General features: G+C 50.3%; 2 protein-coding genes across 2 annotated transcripts; one reads left to right on the top strand and one right to left on the bottom strand.

The window, feature by feature from the left end:
* Nucleotides 1-289: 289 nt before the first annotated feature.
* On the top strand, nt 290-11,551 carry LOC100898732 (NADP-dependent malic enzyme). Its single transcript, XM_029113348.1, has 8 exons — nt 290-402; nt 790-871; nt 8,239-8,397; nt 8,981-9,139; nt 9,260-9,875; nt 9,970-10,235; nt 10,381-10,551; nt 10,665-11,551. Exons 1-8 carry the CDS (start codon nt 290-292, stop codon nt 10,887-10,889), a joined length of 1,791 nt encoding a protein of 596 aa, XP_028969181.1. The 3' UTR covers nt 10,890-11,551.
* A 362-nt stretch (nt 11,552-11,913) lies between these two features.
* Nucleotides 11,914-13,688, bottom strand: LOC100905268 (zinc finger protein 493). Its single transcript, XM_003739614.1, has 5 exons — nt 13,594-13,688; nt 13,200-13,382; nt 12,774-13,028; nt 12,416-12,613; nt 11,914-12,075 (listed from the first exon to the last, which is right to left on the bottom strand). Exons 2-5 carry the CDS (start codon nt 13,335-13,337, stop codon nt 11,914-11,916), a joined length of 753 nt encoding a protein of 250 aa, XP_003739662.1. The 5' UTR covers nt 13,338-13,382; nt 13,594-13,688.
* Between the last annotated feature and the right edge of the window lie 3,825 nt (nt 13,689-17,513).

The raw sequence follows: 17,513 nt of genomic DNA, 5'->3' as shown, positions 1-17,513 counted from the left end.
GTGTTCCTCCGGGAGAGGGATGAGGATCCCGACGAAGCGCCCACAAGTTTGGTCGTTCCGCCGGCGGTTCGTTTGCTCATTCGAAAGCCTCTTTTTGAGTGAACAGTGAGGTGTTTGGAGGAACGAAAATCCCGTGTTCTCAGCGGTTCTCTGATCCGAAGCCGTACGGTGCTCGTTCCAAGTCATCAAGATTCGCTCCGGACCTATTGGTGTCGATAAGATTGAGCTTGTGTGAAACTCCGCTAACTTCGGATAATTTTTTTTCGTGGATAAAACTATCGCCGAGTCGATGTTTCGACTGTGTTTCGCTTCTATGGGTAACATGGCCACTAAGGCCAAGGAGGAGAACGGGAATGTTCCCAACGGCATCTCCTGCGAAAATTGCAGCAGCTGCTCTTGCAGGTGAGATATCCGTCCGCTTGACGTCTCATTCAGACGGAACAGATTCTCTTCACATCGTGATCCTTCACCTGAACTCAGTCCTGGTCTAGCGACGAGAAGGTCCAGGAAATCTCCAACGATTCTTCCTCTTCGGAGTGTGGAAGGCTGACCGGGGTCAAATCTTGAGGGGTAATCAGGAAACGGCCTATCCGTTCCGGTGGAGGTTCGAGGCGAGGAAAGGGGCAGCGTGAGGGTTTTCTCCTGATCTCGGTGAATATTCTCGCCGCGAAGAGCATCGAGAGAACCAGGGAGGCGGCTAATTTCAAAGGGGTCGATCGCGGAAATCTTCATCTCGTTCCGATTAGCCTAATAATCTGAGGAGAATTTCTGAATTGAATCTGCTTACAGGTCAACTACACAGAGGGTTATCGTTGGTGGTGCGAAGTTCAGCAAGCGAATGGAGTACCTTCGAGATCCGCGCATTGCCAGGGTGAGTGAAAAATCTCAATGATCTTCCTCCATCTCTGAAAGCTGAAGCCATCCCCGAATTTCCGGATCACTTACCGCGGGAGCTTCGATAGTCTGTGACTGAGGCGAAGATACAGCTCAATCCGCGAGAAACGAGCGCAGAGGTCCACAGAGTAGATGTTTTTCCCGGGAACCAAAGTTCGCTTCCGGAAAAAGTCATTCGTATCTCTTTTGCGGATCAATCGACGTTCTTTTCGTGTTTCCACGAAACGATTCCCGATGAATTACACGGCGCTAAGAGGTCTCCACAGAAACTTGCTACCAACTTCCTAGCCTTCTCTTCTCGCGTTTATATCTTAATATTTAGCGCGGAACAAGATGGTGGATACTCAACCCAAGGTCGACGAATTTTCCTCAACAATAGAAATAATTATGATGACTCCGGAAGGCTTCATTGACTGAACAACGACCGACGGGGCAATCGATGAAGCGATTGAGTCCAACGAGAATAGAGAACAGGGATTCTGGAAGTCCTTAGGCAAAAATTAAGGGGAGCTAGAGGAGCGAATTCTTATCAGATCCAAATCATAGAGTCATCTATTGAATTTCTGTAAATGTTTCGCACGCCACGTGCGATTATCTACTCGAGGAACTGAAGTAGAGAATTCACTGTCGCTCGGGGGGCTTGCTTCGATCTAGCAGCTATTTGATTCGCTTGAATGGCGCAGTGAGACTTCATCCGCGTCTCAGCTTCCCTTCCCAGAAAAGCCCCCAACATTAGCTTCGAAGTCGTGCTTGGCTGAAGGGGGATTTCGGAAACGATCATCCGATCCAGAAAAATTCGATATCATGCTAATCCCGAGGAAGGGCTCCGTGCTGGACAGGACGGCTTTCCTTGTAGTAACGAGGGTTTGGTCACCCGTCTCTCCAGGAGGACTCGGCAAAGGGACTTTCGATTTATGCTGGAGACGCTTCCGGTAGAGCTCTATTTTCCCCCGGATGTCATCGCATCATTTGACCAGCGTTGAGAATTGAGAAGTGGTGGAACGGCAAACTTCGTCACTCCACTTTTTCTCTCAATCTATTCGGCGAAAGCCTTTTGATTGCTCAAGCGGGCACCATCTTCGTTCTTACCTCCGACGGAACGAAATGGTATCAAGCCGGATAGTAACAAGATCGATGCCAAGCCAAATTATGGCGGACAACTTGTGCCCAGAGGTATAGCGTGAATGCTACAGGGAACTTCGAGCTGATCACAGGGGCCGATCGCCGATCATCTTTCACTCCTTTCTACTTCCTCATCTGATCGCACCAACATCGAATCGGATGCATACTTGAGCTCTTTGAATTGCTCGAGCTCGGACCCTGAGTTTGCCGATGGGGGAAACTTCCCTACCCCCGGCTCAGAAAATATCGTAACGAAAATGGTTTCCTCATTTTTCCTCTTGGCGCCCGTTATCGATGTATCTGTATCGATCCGTGATGACTCCACGCGTTCAGCCGCCTGGTCTAACCTGGAAGATAGTTGGACATTATTCCTCTTGTGAGTTCTATATGCCTTGAACCACATCGGCCACGCTTTCTGAATCGAAGTGACTGAGAACATTTTTGTGCAATTATGGGAGTTTATCGGAATATATTTACGTAAGTTTATTTAAATAGTAGCACTACTTCATGGGTCCATCACCCACTTCATAGGCAACACTAGCACAGCTAAGTGTTTTTGAGAAACCGAGCTCTGTGTTCAATTTAACTCACATCGCAGCTGTTTGCATTATGGGGCGTGTATTCGGAGACGAAAGCAAAAAAACAGAAGGCAAGTTTTTACTTAGCCCATTCATCTAGTCGCTCCACCTCTAGAAAGCTTCACATTTCTGCGTCGGGTTGTAGCTCCCAGAACAGAAAAAAAAGTTTCGTGCCAGAGAGATGTAGTTGTTGATGGGGATGATCGAGATGGCCGCTTTGATGTTGCTGGGAGCTAACCCGCTTGTCTGCAGGAGAATCCGCAATGTTTTCTCTGGAGCTGCTCGAATTTAGTGACCCGATTCAATGTTCGCCAACAGCGGCGGGCGGACCGTGGGGGAGCAGCAAAAAAATCTGGGAGCAAAGAGCGAGCATGAAATAAAGATGGATATGAATGGACCCGTCGGGCGCGGACTTAAGGAGGGGCAGACGAGCGCTATTCGGTGTCTAAGCCGAGTCAATGTAAGCTCTATGGATTTGTCGCTGGGAACTGGAATGGAAAGTGAGGGAAGTCGGGGAAGAAAAGCGATCGACTGAATGTCTGGAACGGTCACGGGCGAAGGCGTGACGACAGACGTAGAGGCATTTACCCGAGCGTGCTTCATTTGAGACTCGGAGCAAAAAACCCGGGTGTAGCGTGTCTGTCGTTGGACGTCAGCAGTTGCAATATAAATTTCCCCCGGGACAGACTTGCGAGTTTTTGACCGCGCAGCGGCGACAATACCGCGCGATGTGGAGCCGATGGAGCAGTCAAACTCTAGACAGACTGGGAAACCTGTTCAACGAAATGAAACCGTCTCTTAATTCGAGTTATGAGAGGAAACCCCCGGCATTGGGCACAACGGGACTACATCAGAAAAGCAACTTCTCGAGGGGAAGGGAACTAGCGTGGCGATCGAGGCGGCGGCGAAAATTGCTCCACCGTTGGATATGCTCGGTGAACTTGCCATCAAACCAGAATTTCGCTCATTTTCTGACTCCTTCACGCACTTTGCTCGTCTTCTTGGTGCGAATTTTCGAAGCCGACGCATTACCGGCTCACTGAAGATTCGGGTTGCACACATCGCTAAGTGAATATACTGTATGGCTGGCTACTCGCGAGAGTTTGACGCGTACAGCGTCGAGAGCGGAAGCTCGCTCGTCCGTGAAGTGAAAGTCAACGCTTGCCCTTACCGAATGAAGGCCGGACGTACTCAACGGGGAAGCGTCGCATCTACTACATATATCCCGGACTCTATTCCGACTAAAGCCGGTTTTCTCTCGACGGTGCTTCGAAGCGTCCCTATCGACAGTCTGACATTGAACACCGCATAAACTCCAGGAACGTGTCGTTTGACTCAGCCCGAGGCTCATTCAGTCGCTTGTGTACTCTCGAGCCGGCGTCGCTGCTAGTTCTCAAACATCCACTCGCCGTTCCGCTGTCTGGGCGGTTTCTGTCATCCGAATTGCGAGCTGACACGAGCCCTGCCTCCTTAGAGCACTTGATTTCGTCCCTGGAAATTTCTAGGTCTGGTAATCCTTTATGACGCCTGCCTTGAGGCGCTTGACTTCGCTCGCGGTACTTCATTCGGGTCAGGGAGCCCGCTGGAGGATATCGGTAATAATTGGCGACCGAGCTGCCGAATTCCGGAAACATTTGTTTGCCGAAAGAACGGCAACGAAATTTCCATGCTGGCCGAGGATTTCGAATCATGAGTTCAATCAAGCCAGCGAAACCTCGCCGTATTCTCCGAAATCGCGCGGGAAGTTTCCGTCGAGAACGTTCTCGAAAATAATGCTGAATATTTGATTAGATCGAGCAGGACGTCAGTGAAGGATCTACCAAACGCTCGTTGATCGCGCGGTGAGCGAAAACGGACGGAGTCGAGAGCGAAAGTTGAATCTGAGAATCCTCTCCCACATGACGACACTAAGGTGGCGCGGCTCGCGTCTACGTCAGACCATGATGATATTAAAAAGACAGAGAAAGAGACGGAGTCGGAGAGTAGGAAGCGACAGGAGGAAATTCGTGTAAAGAAATAAGGAATCGGAGATCCCGAGGGGTTTGAAAATCGTATCCTCGAATTCTAAAGGGCTTGCTTTCGAGAACTCGCGGCATAACACGGAACAACATCAGCTGTTCGATAAGCTCGAGCATCAAGTCCGGCGAACGATAGAGACAGGCTTTTAGGGTTCCGTGAAAACAGCTCGAAGTCGAGCGGTGAGACATTCAAGCAGGTACTTGAAACATGGGGGGATATCCTGAAATTTCGCGTTTCATCCAGACCAAAGCAAACTTCCCGGGGAAGCTCTTCAAGGTTTGTGCCCAAGCTTAACGAAGTGTTGCCGGATTTTTGAACGGAATGCCTCTGTCGCCAGAAGGCTTCTACGATATCAAAGTTGTAGTCGATTTACGGAATCCTTAGTTCACGACTGGCGCATCTTCTCAATGGGTCTTTTAGCTCGACTCTCACTTTCTTAACTCTTCCTGAAGATGAGTTGCGGCTCACGATTTTGAGCCGCGGCTGGCTCGCCCTGCGGTGCGGGCGAAGTTCCTGGTTCACTGCTTTCCGGAAGCTAGGGGAGCTCGACTGCCATTCGGAAATGTCAAAAGAGGATTTCCATGACCGCTCAGGACTTTCCTGATTAGTGGTCGCTAGGGCTCCTCTCTCGAATTGACGTCAGGTAGCTCTCCCTTCCGTCGGCGTTTGACGTTTCTGTTTTGATCGAGGCGCCGTTGCTCACGGAAAATGAAAAGTACTCTTCGTTGAGCAGCGACACCAAGCAGAGCTCATTGAGGGCTCAACAGCGGTGCTGTAAAGGAAACGTCCAGGAGAATACCCCGCAAGACTTGGAACTCACGTAAGCTTGGAGAAGAGAATCACGGCTGTTCTTTGCAACCGGAATCGTGTCCAGAATCATGGGACATCGATCGGAGCTGTCAACTTTTCCGAGACAGGCTCGACTTTGTAATAGGGAAAATACTTTCGTGCGAAAAAAACAATCCCCGTGAGCCTGACTAGATCTTCCCAGACATTCAACTTCCGGGGCCTTACGGATACCACAGAATCGAGTGCCCGATTCCTATTGAGGTGAGAATATTCCTGGAAGGCCCCGCCCAGCTCGGAATGAGAGACGAGCTCGCCACATGTCTGTAGTTGGATAGTCGCGGATTAGCATTGCGGACTAGTCGCATCAGCATCGGATGACATCCTGCTGCCTTCTTGACATTTGCTGCATCCACTCCCGTGAGCTTCCGGTGCTGTCGGCGAATCTCACTGCCGTGATTGTATATTGGAGCCGCCGCTTCTAGACCTTCATCGATCGTCCTCTTGAACGATCAAGTTGCGACGGGACTCGGTGCTTCTCCGAGCTGAGATAACTTCTCCATACTTCTACGGCTGTGTGTGCAAGATATACGATGCCTCATCGGCTGAGAGTCTTCGACATTGAGCAATTGCCAAGGATCATACGGAGCAGACTGCGCCCAGAGAATGTAACCCCTTATTTCCCGCTCCCGGTGTGTATCCACGGGCTACCTTCCCGTCTGTCGGGTTCTCAGCTGACTGGTAGGTTTACGTTGTTCTGTCTCATTGTTGCGTGAGGTTCGGCTAGCTTCGGATAGTCGCTATTTGCCAGTGGCAAGCGGCCGTTCCCTTGCCTCGCCTCGGCATCTACAGTCTGATCAGGTGGGCAAGACACTCACCAACTAACGCTACTCCAGAATGGTAAGCTCCTTGAAACGACGATTTTTTCGAACATTTTGACGGGGGTTCCATCTCTTTCTGGTTCGGAAAGCCCGCAAAACTCAGACTCTGAGGACTCTCATTATGAGACTCTCATTCCATTGAGTCTTCCTTTCTCGAGCAGCATCATCCTTATCGTCGAACCCTCGAAATGAACCCTCATACGTCCTTCTGCAAACAGGGACTTTCGAAAATTTCTTTCGGGAATCTCCGGGAAAACGATGGGCCCTGGTGACTGACGTTAGATCGAGTCCGAGAGTTCCGTCAGGCTCCCGCCCATCCGCAGCAATCAACGCTAATTTGCTTTCCGGAATGGAAATCAGATATCGATCTCGGAAGACGGAGATTGTAATTATTCAAAAGCGATCAGTCCGACATCCTTTTCCCGGTCAAAATGATTTCCTTGCTTAGCTCACGATGTAACGCAGGATTCAGGATCCAATTCAAACACCCGCGACTCTTCTCCCTGATCGTAAAAAACTGATGCCGGCGAAATTTCGAAGCGTCTTGCCTCGACCTAAGCGAAACACACGGTTGGGTCGAGTACTTTTTCTCGTCTTCCCTCTGCATCTGGGGCAATGAAAATCATACCTGGCTGGCTCAGAGCTGACCGATCTGTCCGTCTTGTGAGCTGTCGAGCTTTTGGACAAACGTGCCGTCTGGCATAAAAAAATTGATGACGTGAATTTCTACGTTCCGGAGCGAGCGAGACGGGAATAGCCATGCCGGGGTGAAATGTGGTTGTGCCGAGAGTTTTTTCCCCTCGCGGCTTTTAGAACCATCTCGGAGTGAACCACTGTTGACAGTCAAGTCCGTGAGTCTAGACCGCCAAAAAAAGTCTTCCCGCTTCCTCCTTTTGACGCTGCGTGTCAGCTTTGATTCCGAGCATCCTGTCACCTTGCGAAGGGACTTTATTTTTCTCAATGCAATTATCACCAGCGACATTCGCTCCGTCCTTTGCGCGAAGGTTGATTCGATCGCAATCGACATCCGCTGTTTTGAAGTACATCGAAGAATATTTATTCATCAACTCATTCCCGCTTGTCGAACGCATGCAGTGTATTTGTCGCTCGAGAAGTGAAGTCAGCTCGGGCCAGCGGAACCCACCCCGAGCCGCGCGGGCAAAGATTCCAACGGTGCGGCAAAGAACTTCATTTACGATGATCTGAAATTGGAAATTTGTTTACTCTTGAACATCGTAGCGCGCAATTTTCCGTAGTGATGTCGGTTCTCACTCTCCGGACAGTCCTTGCTATCGTTGATTGGATGAACAACTTCAGTAATCAATATCGGAACGAACACTAAGGTGTGGCTCCCGAAGGACGACAGACAATCGATTTAGCACAGCGATCTACACGAATATCCAAAGCTATCAACCAGCGAATTCAACACACGTGGGATTCCCAAGCGGCAGAGTGAGACAAGACGCCTGACGAACCTAACGATACCATAGATGCAATTACGAACCTCTCTGATCGATACACATGCTTCCCCCGCACCGGGCGATGAACGGAAAGGTGTAGTCCTTCGCGAGAGACGGATAAATGATTCTCAGAACGAGCCGCGGAATCGAAAATTCACCGTTGGTTGTATTCAGATAATTGCCTTTATAATACGCTTCGAAAGAAAATGCTGCGAGAGCTCTTTGTGCTACTGCGATTTGATCTTGCTAAATATTTACATCCTTCGGAACGCCTTAGTCGTGTCCAGATCAGGACACAATACAGTCGATCAACTTGGTCATATTTCTCTAAGCTAAGCGCTCCACGTATGCTCCCCGAACGTAACTCCCTTGCATGTACGATGCAGTTAGGCGATGAATTTTCAAGGAACGTCTCCAAGCAGAATCCCTTCCGGAGAGCCGCTCCAGGCTCTGTGTAAACCATGGCAGGAGTACTCAGCTCTACTTATTTCCTTGCAGGGACTGTCGTTCTCAGTTCGCGATCGCGAATCAATGTCGGTCAAGGGCCTGCTACCTCCGGCGGTGAGGACAACCGAACTCGAGATGAAAGCTGTCCTCCTCAACTTGAGCTTGTATTCCACGCCTCTCGCCAAGTACTGCTATCTGAGGGAACTTCACGTGAGTGGGGTGCTAATTCAAGGGATGTGAAGTTTCATCCCTCTTTAGGAAGATGCTTTGATGATATCTGATCGTGGTTTGGTCCAGCAAATTAGTGTCCGCTCTGCGAGAAATTGTGGCATGGTCGGCAGTGGGCGGTCGAGATCAGATATACAGGAGCTCTATCTCGCTCAAGATAGCGGCCAGGAACTTCGGAAGATTATTTCGAATTAATTAGCTACTCCCACTCCCAAGAGGGATTCCCAGAGCGGGAACGTTCCTATCGTTCGATTCCTTAGAGCACCATGATTTCCCCGAAACTACTTAGGCGAGGCTCGAGAACATCTCACCGCCCCGCTCGTCGAGGGAACTTGGCCTACATAATCAGTCGCGTACGTGGGAATAAGGGGAGCATGCACCCCTTCCTACTAGACAAGATTTTTGAGTCGTAATCTCGAGAATGGGCTTCGAGGTGCGCGTTATCATTTTTAAGCCTTACCCCCTCTCCCCACCCAGAAGAAAAAAACGGATGTTCGCGCCTGTGCAGAATCATCGAATCGAATCCATTCAGATGTTCGGGATTTCGAGAATCGATTTTTTTCAGGATTACAACGAGAAGCTCTTCTTCCGGGTTATGAAAGATCACACCGAGATGCTCATGCCTCTGGTGTACACCCCGACCGTCGGCGACGCTTGTCTGAAGTATTCCCTCATCTTCAGGAGGCCAAAAGGTCTCTTCATCTCTATCAAGGACAAGGGCAAGGTGCGAAGGCCGCTACACCCCTCAAAGAAACGTACCATTATATCCGCTCCCGGCATGCGCGACGTAATCCCGACCTTTTTATGACTCGAGAAACTTCTGATGATCGATTTATCTTCGCAGGTGAGCGAGGTCCTCGCCAATTGGCCCGAGAAAGAGGTTGAAAGCATCGTCGTGACCGACGGTGAACGCATTCTCGGCCTCGGTGATCTCGGAGCCAACGGCATGGGTATACCTGTCGGCAAGCTCGCTCTGTACACGGCTCTTGGTGGTATCCCTCCCGAGAAGACCCTACCCATCACATTGGATGTCGGAACAAACAACGAAAGCAACCTCAATGACCCGTTGTACATCGGACTGAAGGAGAAACGTGTCCGCGGGAAACTCTACGAAGAGTTCGTCGAAGAGTTCATGCAGGCCGCGGTCAAGCGTTTCGGGAAAACTTGCTTAATCCAATTCGAGGACTTCGGGAACGCGAACGCTTTCAGCTTGTTGGCCAAGTACAAGAACTCGTACTGCACTTTCAACGACGACATCCAGGGAACAGCTGCCGTCGCCGTGGCTGGGCTCATCGCGTCTTTGAGAATCACTGGACGCTCGCTCCAAGATCAGGTTGTCCTGTTCCAGGGAGCCGGGGAAGCGGCACTGGGTATCGCCGATCTTCTCTGCCAAGCCATGGTCAAGGAGGGTATCACGGACAAGGAGGCCGCTTCGAAAATTTGGATGCTTGATTCTAGAGGTAGGTGCTTCGCTGTGAGTTCTTGCTCTCGTATTCGGTCCTGATTCGGGATCGACGTAGCTCCCGAGTCTCCAACGAACGATTCTCGCCACAGGGCTGCTGTGCTTCGAACGTCCCGACGAAATGAACGACCATAAACTTAAGTACTCCAAGGAGTCGCCGTTGACGAAAGACCTCCACGAACTGGTCAAGAGGGTGAAACCGACAATCCTCATCGGAGCCTCGGCTCAAACCAATGCGTTCAACGCACAGATCCTCCAGAACATGCTCGAATTTTCCTCAAGACCTGTAATTTTCGCCCTCTCAAATCCAACTATCAAGGCGGAATGCACCGCTGAAGACGCCTTCGTGCATACCAAGGTAGTTATTTTCCACGACTCTCGGGCTCAGCCCACAATCGAGAGGCATATGTAGTCAAGCTCCCGAAGCTCGGATGATCGACTCATCGCCGATGACTCATCGGAGATCACCTTCAATAGCTGTGTACGATTCCTCCTGCTTCCAGGGAAAATGCGTGTTCGCTTCGGGATCGCCTTTTCCTCCAGTCACCTACGAGGGTAAGACCTACTACCCTGGCCAGGGCAACAATGCCTACATTTTCCCCGGAATCGCCCTTGCCGCAAACGCGTGTAAAGCAACTCGTATCGACGATGAGGTTTTCCTCATAACTGCCAAGGTAGGTCGAGTCCGCGTACAGCGGAATGTTCAAGAGACACTATTGGAAAATTATCATTACGCAACCGATTCTTGGTCGAGATCTCTTCTGAGAACGAAATCGAATCGTTACAGACGGTGGCGGAAATGGTGTCACAGGCGGATCTCGACGAAGGTCGAGTGTATCCGCCTCTTTCGAAAATCCAAGACGTATCGTTCAAGATCGCTGTCGCGTTGGCCCAGTACTTCTTCGACACGGGAGTGGCCACCGTATCGCCCCAGCCCAAAGACATGGAAAGCTTCATCAGAAGCAAACAGTACGATTTTAGCTATCCTGGAACCGTGAAACTGAATAAGTAGTTCGATGCGAATAGGGGCGAATGTTTACCGAGCGAGGATCACGTTACCGAAGCAATGAATTATTGACACATGTTGCGTTTCAACATTATACTGGCCATCCTACTGTCTCCGGCTCCTGTTGTTTTGTACTTGTCGCGGCGCAGAAGGCGCTTCTGTGGAAGCCGCGAGCTTCCATCCGATGGTTCCGTTGATTAGATCGTCGTGTAAATAATTTCGAGCGAAAACGATTCGAGTAGCGAGTAGAATAAACTCCCGATCCCAACGCGGAGCGCGACCCTCTAGAAGCTTGACGCTGAGACTCACCGAAAGTCTTTCTTGAACCGATTGTATTGGGACGAGAGTTTTGTCCGAGGTTTCGCTGAAATCTTTCCCCCTGAGTGTTGTGAAGAATTTTAAGCCGGCAATGGGTAGGGTGGAGCGGACTTGGGAGCACATGCAGAAGCCATGCAGGCTCCTCGTTCACAAGCAGTCGGATTCAATATTTATCGCTAACATTAGCTGCGACCTTGCGGTCTGATGATGTTTAAAAATGACTTGGTCAAAATTATTCGTTGATATATGCCCTCGTTATCCTCGACTCCTCAAATTTACGTTGTCGTTGAATTATTCTCTGAGAATGTGTGTTTATATCGCCTGACCTAAAAATAAATCTACACCCACTATATTTAACAACCCATTATGAAACTATAATACGAGAATTGAAAATAAACACAAAATATCTGCCAGCTGAAGAAAGGAAATCAATAGACCCTCATTGTTTCTGTCGAGCAGAACTTCGACTTCTTATATTTTCGATTCATTCGGCTTTTGACTCCGAACTTCCTAACGCTGTACAAGGAATTCGTCGCTCTCTTTCTACAATGGGAAGCTCCTCGGCCAAGAGGTCTCGAGCCTCCTGTGGCGGCTTCGGACGTGCGATACTTCAGGGTTGGTACCTAATTGGTTTACCTAACTGCTTGCGTCGATTTTGGGAAGGTTCACGGGGGATTGTTCACATAATTTACAATGATGGAATTATCAATATTCAGCACTCGTCCAGCTCTTCTTCGTCCTCGTATCCTTCTTCCAAATCGTCGGCCCTGAAGGGGAAGGTTTTTGCGACCTCTTCCTCAACCATCTCGGCCTGTCGACGGCGCAGTTCCTCCAGTTCCTCCTCTGTCACGACCGGCTCGTTTACATTCGGTAGCTGTTGAATCGATGTTCCAAGATTAGCACTATTTTCATTACCATCATCCTTTTAAGCTCATTGAAGCAGCGGCGGGAGAGCGAACTTGCGCTTTTGCATTTGCCTGGACTCATACCTAAAACTCGGCTTCTCTATGGAAGCCGGAATTCCTAAACAATAACTATCGGCGGGTCTCGGTAATTGCAAACGGGACTCCCGTCATCCCACACGAGAGAGCCCAGCGATTCGAGGTGTTCGGGAATGCAGATTGATGACCCGTGATGTGAACGAGTCGACACTAAAAGGGGACATATACTATCCCAGATGGTATAGGGTTGGCCTATCCCGTTGAGTGGCTTACCTCAGCGTCGTCCCATTCTTGGCGAGCTGCTTCTTTCTTTTTCTGAAACTGGATATACGGGTTCAGCTTCCTCCGACTGGCCCTCGGTTTAAACTCGGGATTGGCGGAATGGCGTCTCATATGTGCCAAGAGATGAGTTTTCCGGTGAAATTGTTTCGAGCATTGACCACAGGAATGCCTCTTCTTGTTCGTATGGACCTAAGCCAAGGAAGAGCAATCTCTTTTATTTTATAATCAGCCTATTTCAATATTCGAATGATTAGCGGATCCGAGTAGAATATGGATTGGGAAGTAGCGACACAAGCCAAGCTTGAACCTCTCTCAGCGACACCCGTCCCTCCTCGAGGGAGCCACTTACCGTTTTATGCTGCTGGAGTAACTTCACCGTATTGTAGGCCTTGAAACATCCATCGTAAGGGCATTGGTAGAGTCGTTCCCGATTGTGTTCGGTGATAATATGAAGACTGAGTCGCTCCTTCGGCGTTCGTTTATAGGTGGTGTCTGTCACGAAGAATTTCTTACCACACTTTTCGCATGAAATATATGGCTTCTGGGGCTTGCTGAGAGAACTCTCTGCTTTGGTTTCCTCAGGCCCCGGTTCGATCGTCTGCGGCTGCAATAATATGGAATCTTCTTATTTCTGGCTGAAAGAGCTTCGCAGTGGAGTTTTCACGAAAATGCATCGACTAAGGGATCTCAATCGATGAGAGCATGAGGGAGAGGAGGGTCGAATGGAACGCTCCTCGCGAGCCTCTTATCGCTCGCGCTCCTCCCGACAACTTACAACTTCAGCGACGGACTCGGCTGGCTGGGGTTTGACTTCGGCTTTGTCCACCGGCTCTAGGACAAGTCTCGCGACTCCATCGGAGTCGACAACCCGGCGACAAATCATAGCTCTCGGAGATTGGGTTTGCTGTTCCATGATCGTGGCTCCCGCCCGAGCACGATTTCTCCTGTCCTCGGTACGCTGTGAAAATGTGATATCGCCGAATAAAATTAATGGGTCGGCCCCTGGGACTGCCCTCACCCTGACATAAGCTTGAAGTAAAGTTCAGAATATTTGAGAAGCAGAGAAGTTGGTCGCTTGTTTAAGTCAGCTTGAGTCGACACGTGAACGCCTCAAGGGAGATAGTCCGAAGGCCGCCGTGCCTCAAATTCTGCAGGTGTCATCAACTCACCAATGATTCTTAGTAGACCGAGTTTACGCTTTTTAGGTATTTATGAAAAGTTGGAGATCGCTAAAGAGTGACAAATCGTTGACCTGACCACAAAACAGAAACTTGTGTTCATCCATTTCCGAATCAACGCATTGAGACCGCGGGCGGTCTGCTGAAGTGGTTTGAAGACGACCCCTGATGTCAGCCTCTCATGGCTAATCGTCCCGCTTTTTTAGAGCTTCGAGCACCGTCGATCATGGAAGCCAGAGATTCTGCATAAGCCGAGTTTATGAGGAAGTTTCGCCCATAGCGCATGCTTCGAGTCGAGCAAAAGAAGAAGCTTTCAACTGCAGAAAAAAGGAGACGATGATCTTTGCCGGAAGCTCGAGCGCGATCGGGCGCTCTCATTTATTTCTCGAACTCCGAGCTCTCTACTCGATTCTTCGATTGGAGTTATATCCCGTGATTCCGATGATTGATTCCGCTTATGAGGGATTCTTGCATCGAGAGCGCTCGTCCGTCAGCTCCTCAGCTTTTCTAGATCGTGGGTCAACTCGAGGCGGCATTCGGCTCCGTTGACTCATCTATCGAAACCTCCCCAGAGCCGCTGATATTGTGACTTCCGGCTGCTCAATGTGAATAGCCGTCGTGAGACCTGTCGGCGCGTGGAGGGTCCGCAATCAATCGTCGCTTCTGAGAGCATTACTGCCACGCCGCGCAACATGCGCCTATCCCAGAAACGAGTTGAGAGAGGTCCCTATAAATTATCCGAGGAATCCCTTGCGATAAAGATCGACTTACCGAGCGCTATATGAAATACATGACTGGTCAACATTATCAGCTCGCATCCATAGCGAGTCTATCCAGGCCATGCTTATTGCAGCGCCAGAGTGTCCGGCCTCGAGGAATTCCTAGTCTTGCGGAGCGTTGTTTGCAATATTCATCTCGTAGAGGAGCCGAGTTTCTGAGCCGATTCGGAAACGTTATCCGAGTTGCAACGCTCAGGCCGATCGCTCACGAATCACGTTCTGTGAACTCAGGATTTCGTAGCCTCATGGAGAATTTGTCCTTCTTAGCTGGAGGAAAAGACGTTCACAACAAACGTTATAAACCTTGTAGATATCATTCGTGGAGATCCGCGCATGAAGTTGAAATATCAACACCGGCTGACAGTGCCGAATTTAGAATTCTGCCACCGTGAGGCTGAGCTGGGAATTACCGCGCACGGCTAGAACCTTCTCAGCCTTCGGGGAAATCCGGTACTGCCGGCTGGGGACGATTGCCCAATAGCACGCAGAACACGAACGAGAGCTCTGAGCAGATCTTGTCTTTCGGATATCGCCGAATCTTTGAAGAGATCCGCATGCGAGACCTCCGGAGGCACACCTACATTGAACGAAGTCGAGGTATCAATCGAATCCAGTCAGTTGATCCATTTCACAAGTTTCACCGAAGACAGTAACCCCAATCTTGGGACCGGGGTGCTCGATTCCAAATCACCGTGGGCTAAAAGAACCGGGTGAGTTGAGCGAACCTTCGTTGAGAAGGACCCCTTCGGGGGTTGGTGGATGGGTGATAGAGGAGTCGGTATCGCAGTCCGGCTCATGCACGGAGACCCGTCGATCGGTCGGGCAGGAAAATTTTCCCGGCGGGGAGAACCAGCCGCAATCATTTTCGAACCTTAGCCCCGTCTCGGTGGGGTAAAGCCGGAGATGAGGCGGAAAACTCTTTTCCGCTTCGCGATTGAGCTAATTCTTTTTCGCCGAAACGATCGTTCCGAGTGAGAATCAAGCAAAATTCGCACACAAATCCAGTGTTCATATTGTGGATTTGAGCAGGCTCTGTCCGATGCATCGGGTAGTCAAGCGGTGTTCATCCGACGTCACGGGGCAACGGGGGAGCTCGCACCGTCGAACGGACTTGAGTCTGCCAATTCGAGGGATATTATCTGATCATCCCGGCTTCGTATTACGGCTTTGTGAGATGTGAGTCAGCTGGACGAGGATTCAGACGCGTCCAAGTAGAGAGACTCGCGAGGCGTCTCCGAAAGATACTCAAACACATCAGACCCTTCCCCCCTCAGCGAGCCTCGGACTGAGGGGGGTGGGGCTGACCCCGGGAAACTGTTTGCTCTTCTCGATTCTCGCGAGGACCAGAGGAAGAGGAGAGGATCAGAAGGCATATCGGCTCGAATCCTCTCCCGACCGAGTGTTGCGCCGGAAACAGGGACGTTCTCCGAACGTTCGGTGCGAGCATAAACCCGTTCCTAAACGAAAATGGGATTCGATACGCCCACGAGAGAAGTAATCTAGCGGAGTCGTCAGTTCGTTACTCGAGAACCATCTATTTCCGTGCGGCTTGCATCACTCATTGAAGCCGCTCTTCGGTGCCAGGAGGCGAGATCCACAAGGAGTTCGAGCCTGCCCGGTCATTTTGTGCTCTCTCACCCTCCCTCACGCGTATCCGCGTATCTTCCGGAGCTAATACAAGCAGTCGCTCGTGCCGTTCTTCATTCCCGTCACGCCACCCGTTCTCCGAATCGAGAGCATATCGCTGCTGCCGTCATGGAGTTCGGAACTCTGATCGCCATCTCCTGCCTCATGGTTCTTCCAGCAGAGTGCATCTATGGGCAAAATGTTTTGAAACTCGGTCTCGATGATTCCACAAGTAAGTGTGCACGGCGGATTTGCTTACGCCAAATCGCTCGGAAGCCTCGCGGCCGAGGGAGTTTCGGTGCCGCAGTCTATTTACTCCCGTGGAACTCGGAGATTTTCCTCTCGGTGCGTCTAGCCAGCCTAGGCGGATTCAGAGTGGATCGTTGCCACCTCTTCACGCTCTCATGAGGTTGGACTGAAACCAGAGTCCCAATTTCAGGTGTCGAAGACCATCTGACGCTGCCTCACTTCATGGCAACCATGAGCAAGATTTCGAAAGGGATGCCCATACAGATGAGAGCCGTACCGATGGTGGTTGGAACGAAAAAAGAGATCCTCGCTCTGAAAAAGGTAAGCCGACCCTTGCGATCGATTAGCCCGATCCGAGGTACTGGACTCGTCTCTGAGATACGGGGCCGAGACGTTCTCCACGTTGAATCCGTTCAACCATTCCACTTCAGGAGCTGAATCTACCGATGACATTGCCGCCCGATGTTCTCAAAGCGAACACCTCCGACGACGACATTGTCGCGGTGCCGGTGACCGCAGACCTCTTCAACCAGCCTATCTTCGGCCTGAATTTCGCCTCGCAAGTGTTGCGAGCGAAAAACGGATCGTGCGGAATACCCCTGAAGGAAATCATGCCTCTTATGCAGACATATGTGATCTCTTCGATCGTCCATGAGAGCCCGGACATAATCCTAAACATGCTCCGTATCCTGGTCGGTCCGAAGCCCGACGGAACGAAGTCTGCTCTAACCTTCAACAAAGATATCGCCGGAAATTTGAAGAAGCTGCTGAACATTTCCGCAAGCAGTCCACTCCTCGTTCAGATCTTGGCCAACTTCGACTCAACCTTCGTTCCAAGCTTGGTTAGCGCGATTCTGGGAGCGACCGAGGAGCGGAACTGATCATAACTAACATCTTCGGGACAGATTTTTTCTATTAACGATGTATAATATATGCTTTTGTGTAAAAGAACGCTCAGTAGAGGTCTTGCTGCTATAAATGCAGGAAGGTGGAATAAATTATTCGTGGTATCCCGGTGTCTTTTTGGACAAGCTTTCGCTCTCAGAACTGGACGCTATCATCGGTTTAGGCTTGCGATCGAGCTGTCTCTGCGAAACCCCGACTGAGCATTGTCCGATGAGCCTGGTTATGCTGATTCTGATTGTACTCCCAAGATCTCCCAAGGTCAGTGGCTTCATTTACTTGTGTCTCCGCAACAAAATGACGTCGGATAGCCATTTGTCGCGAGTCTAGAAGTATTCTCATAGATTAGGCCTT

This window comes from Galendromus occidentalis, unplaced genomic scaffold (assembly GCF_000255335.2).
Source record: "Galendromus occidentalis unplaced genomic scaffold, Mocc_1.1 scf7180000076574, whole genome shotgun sequence".
Classification (NCBI taxonomy): Eukaryota; Metazoa; Arthropoda; class Arachnida; order Mesostigmata; family Phytoseiidae; genus Galendromus; species Galendromus occidentalis.
This window is presented reverse-complemented; position numbering and strand designations above follow the sequence as displayed.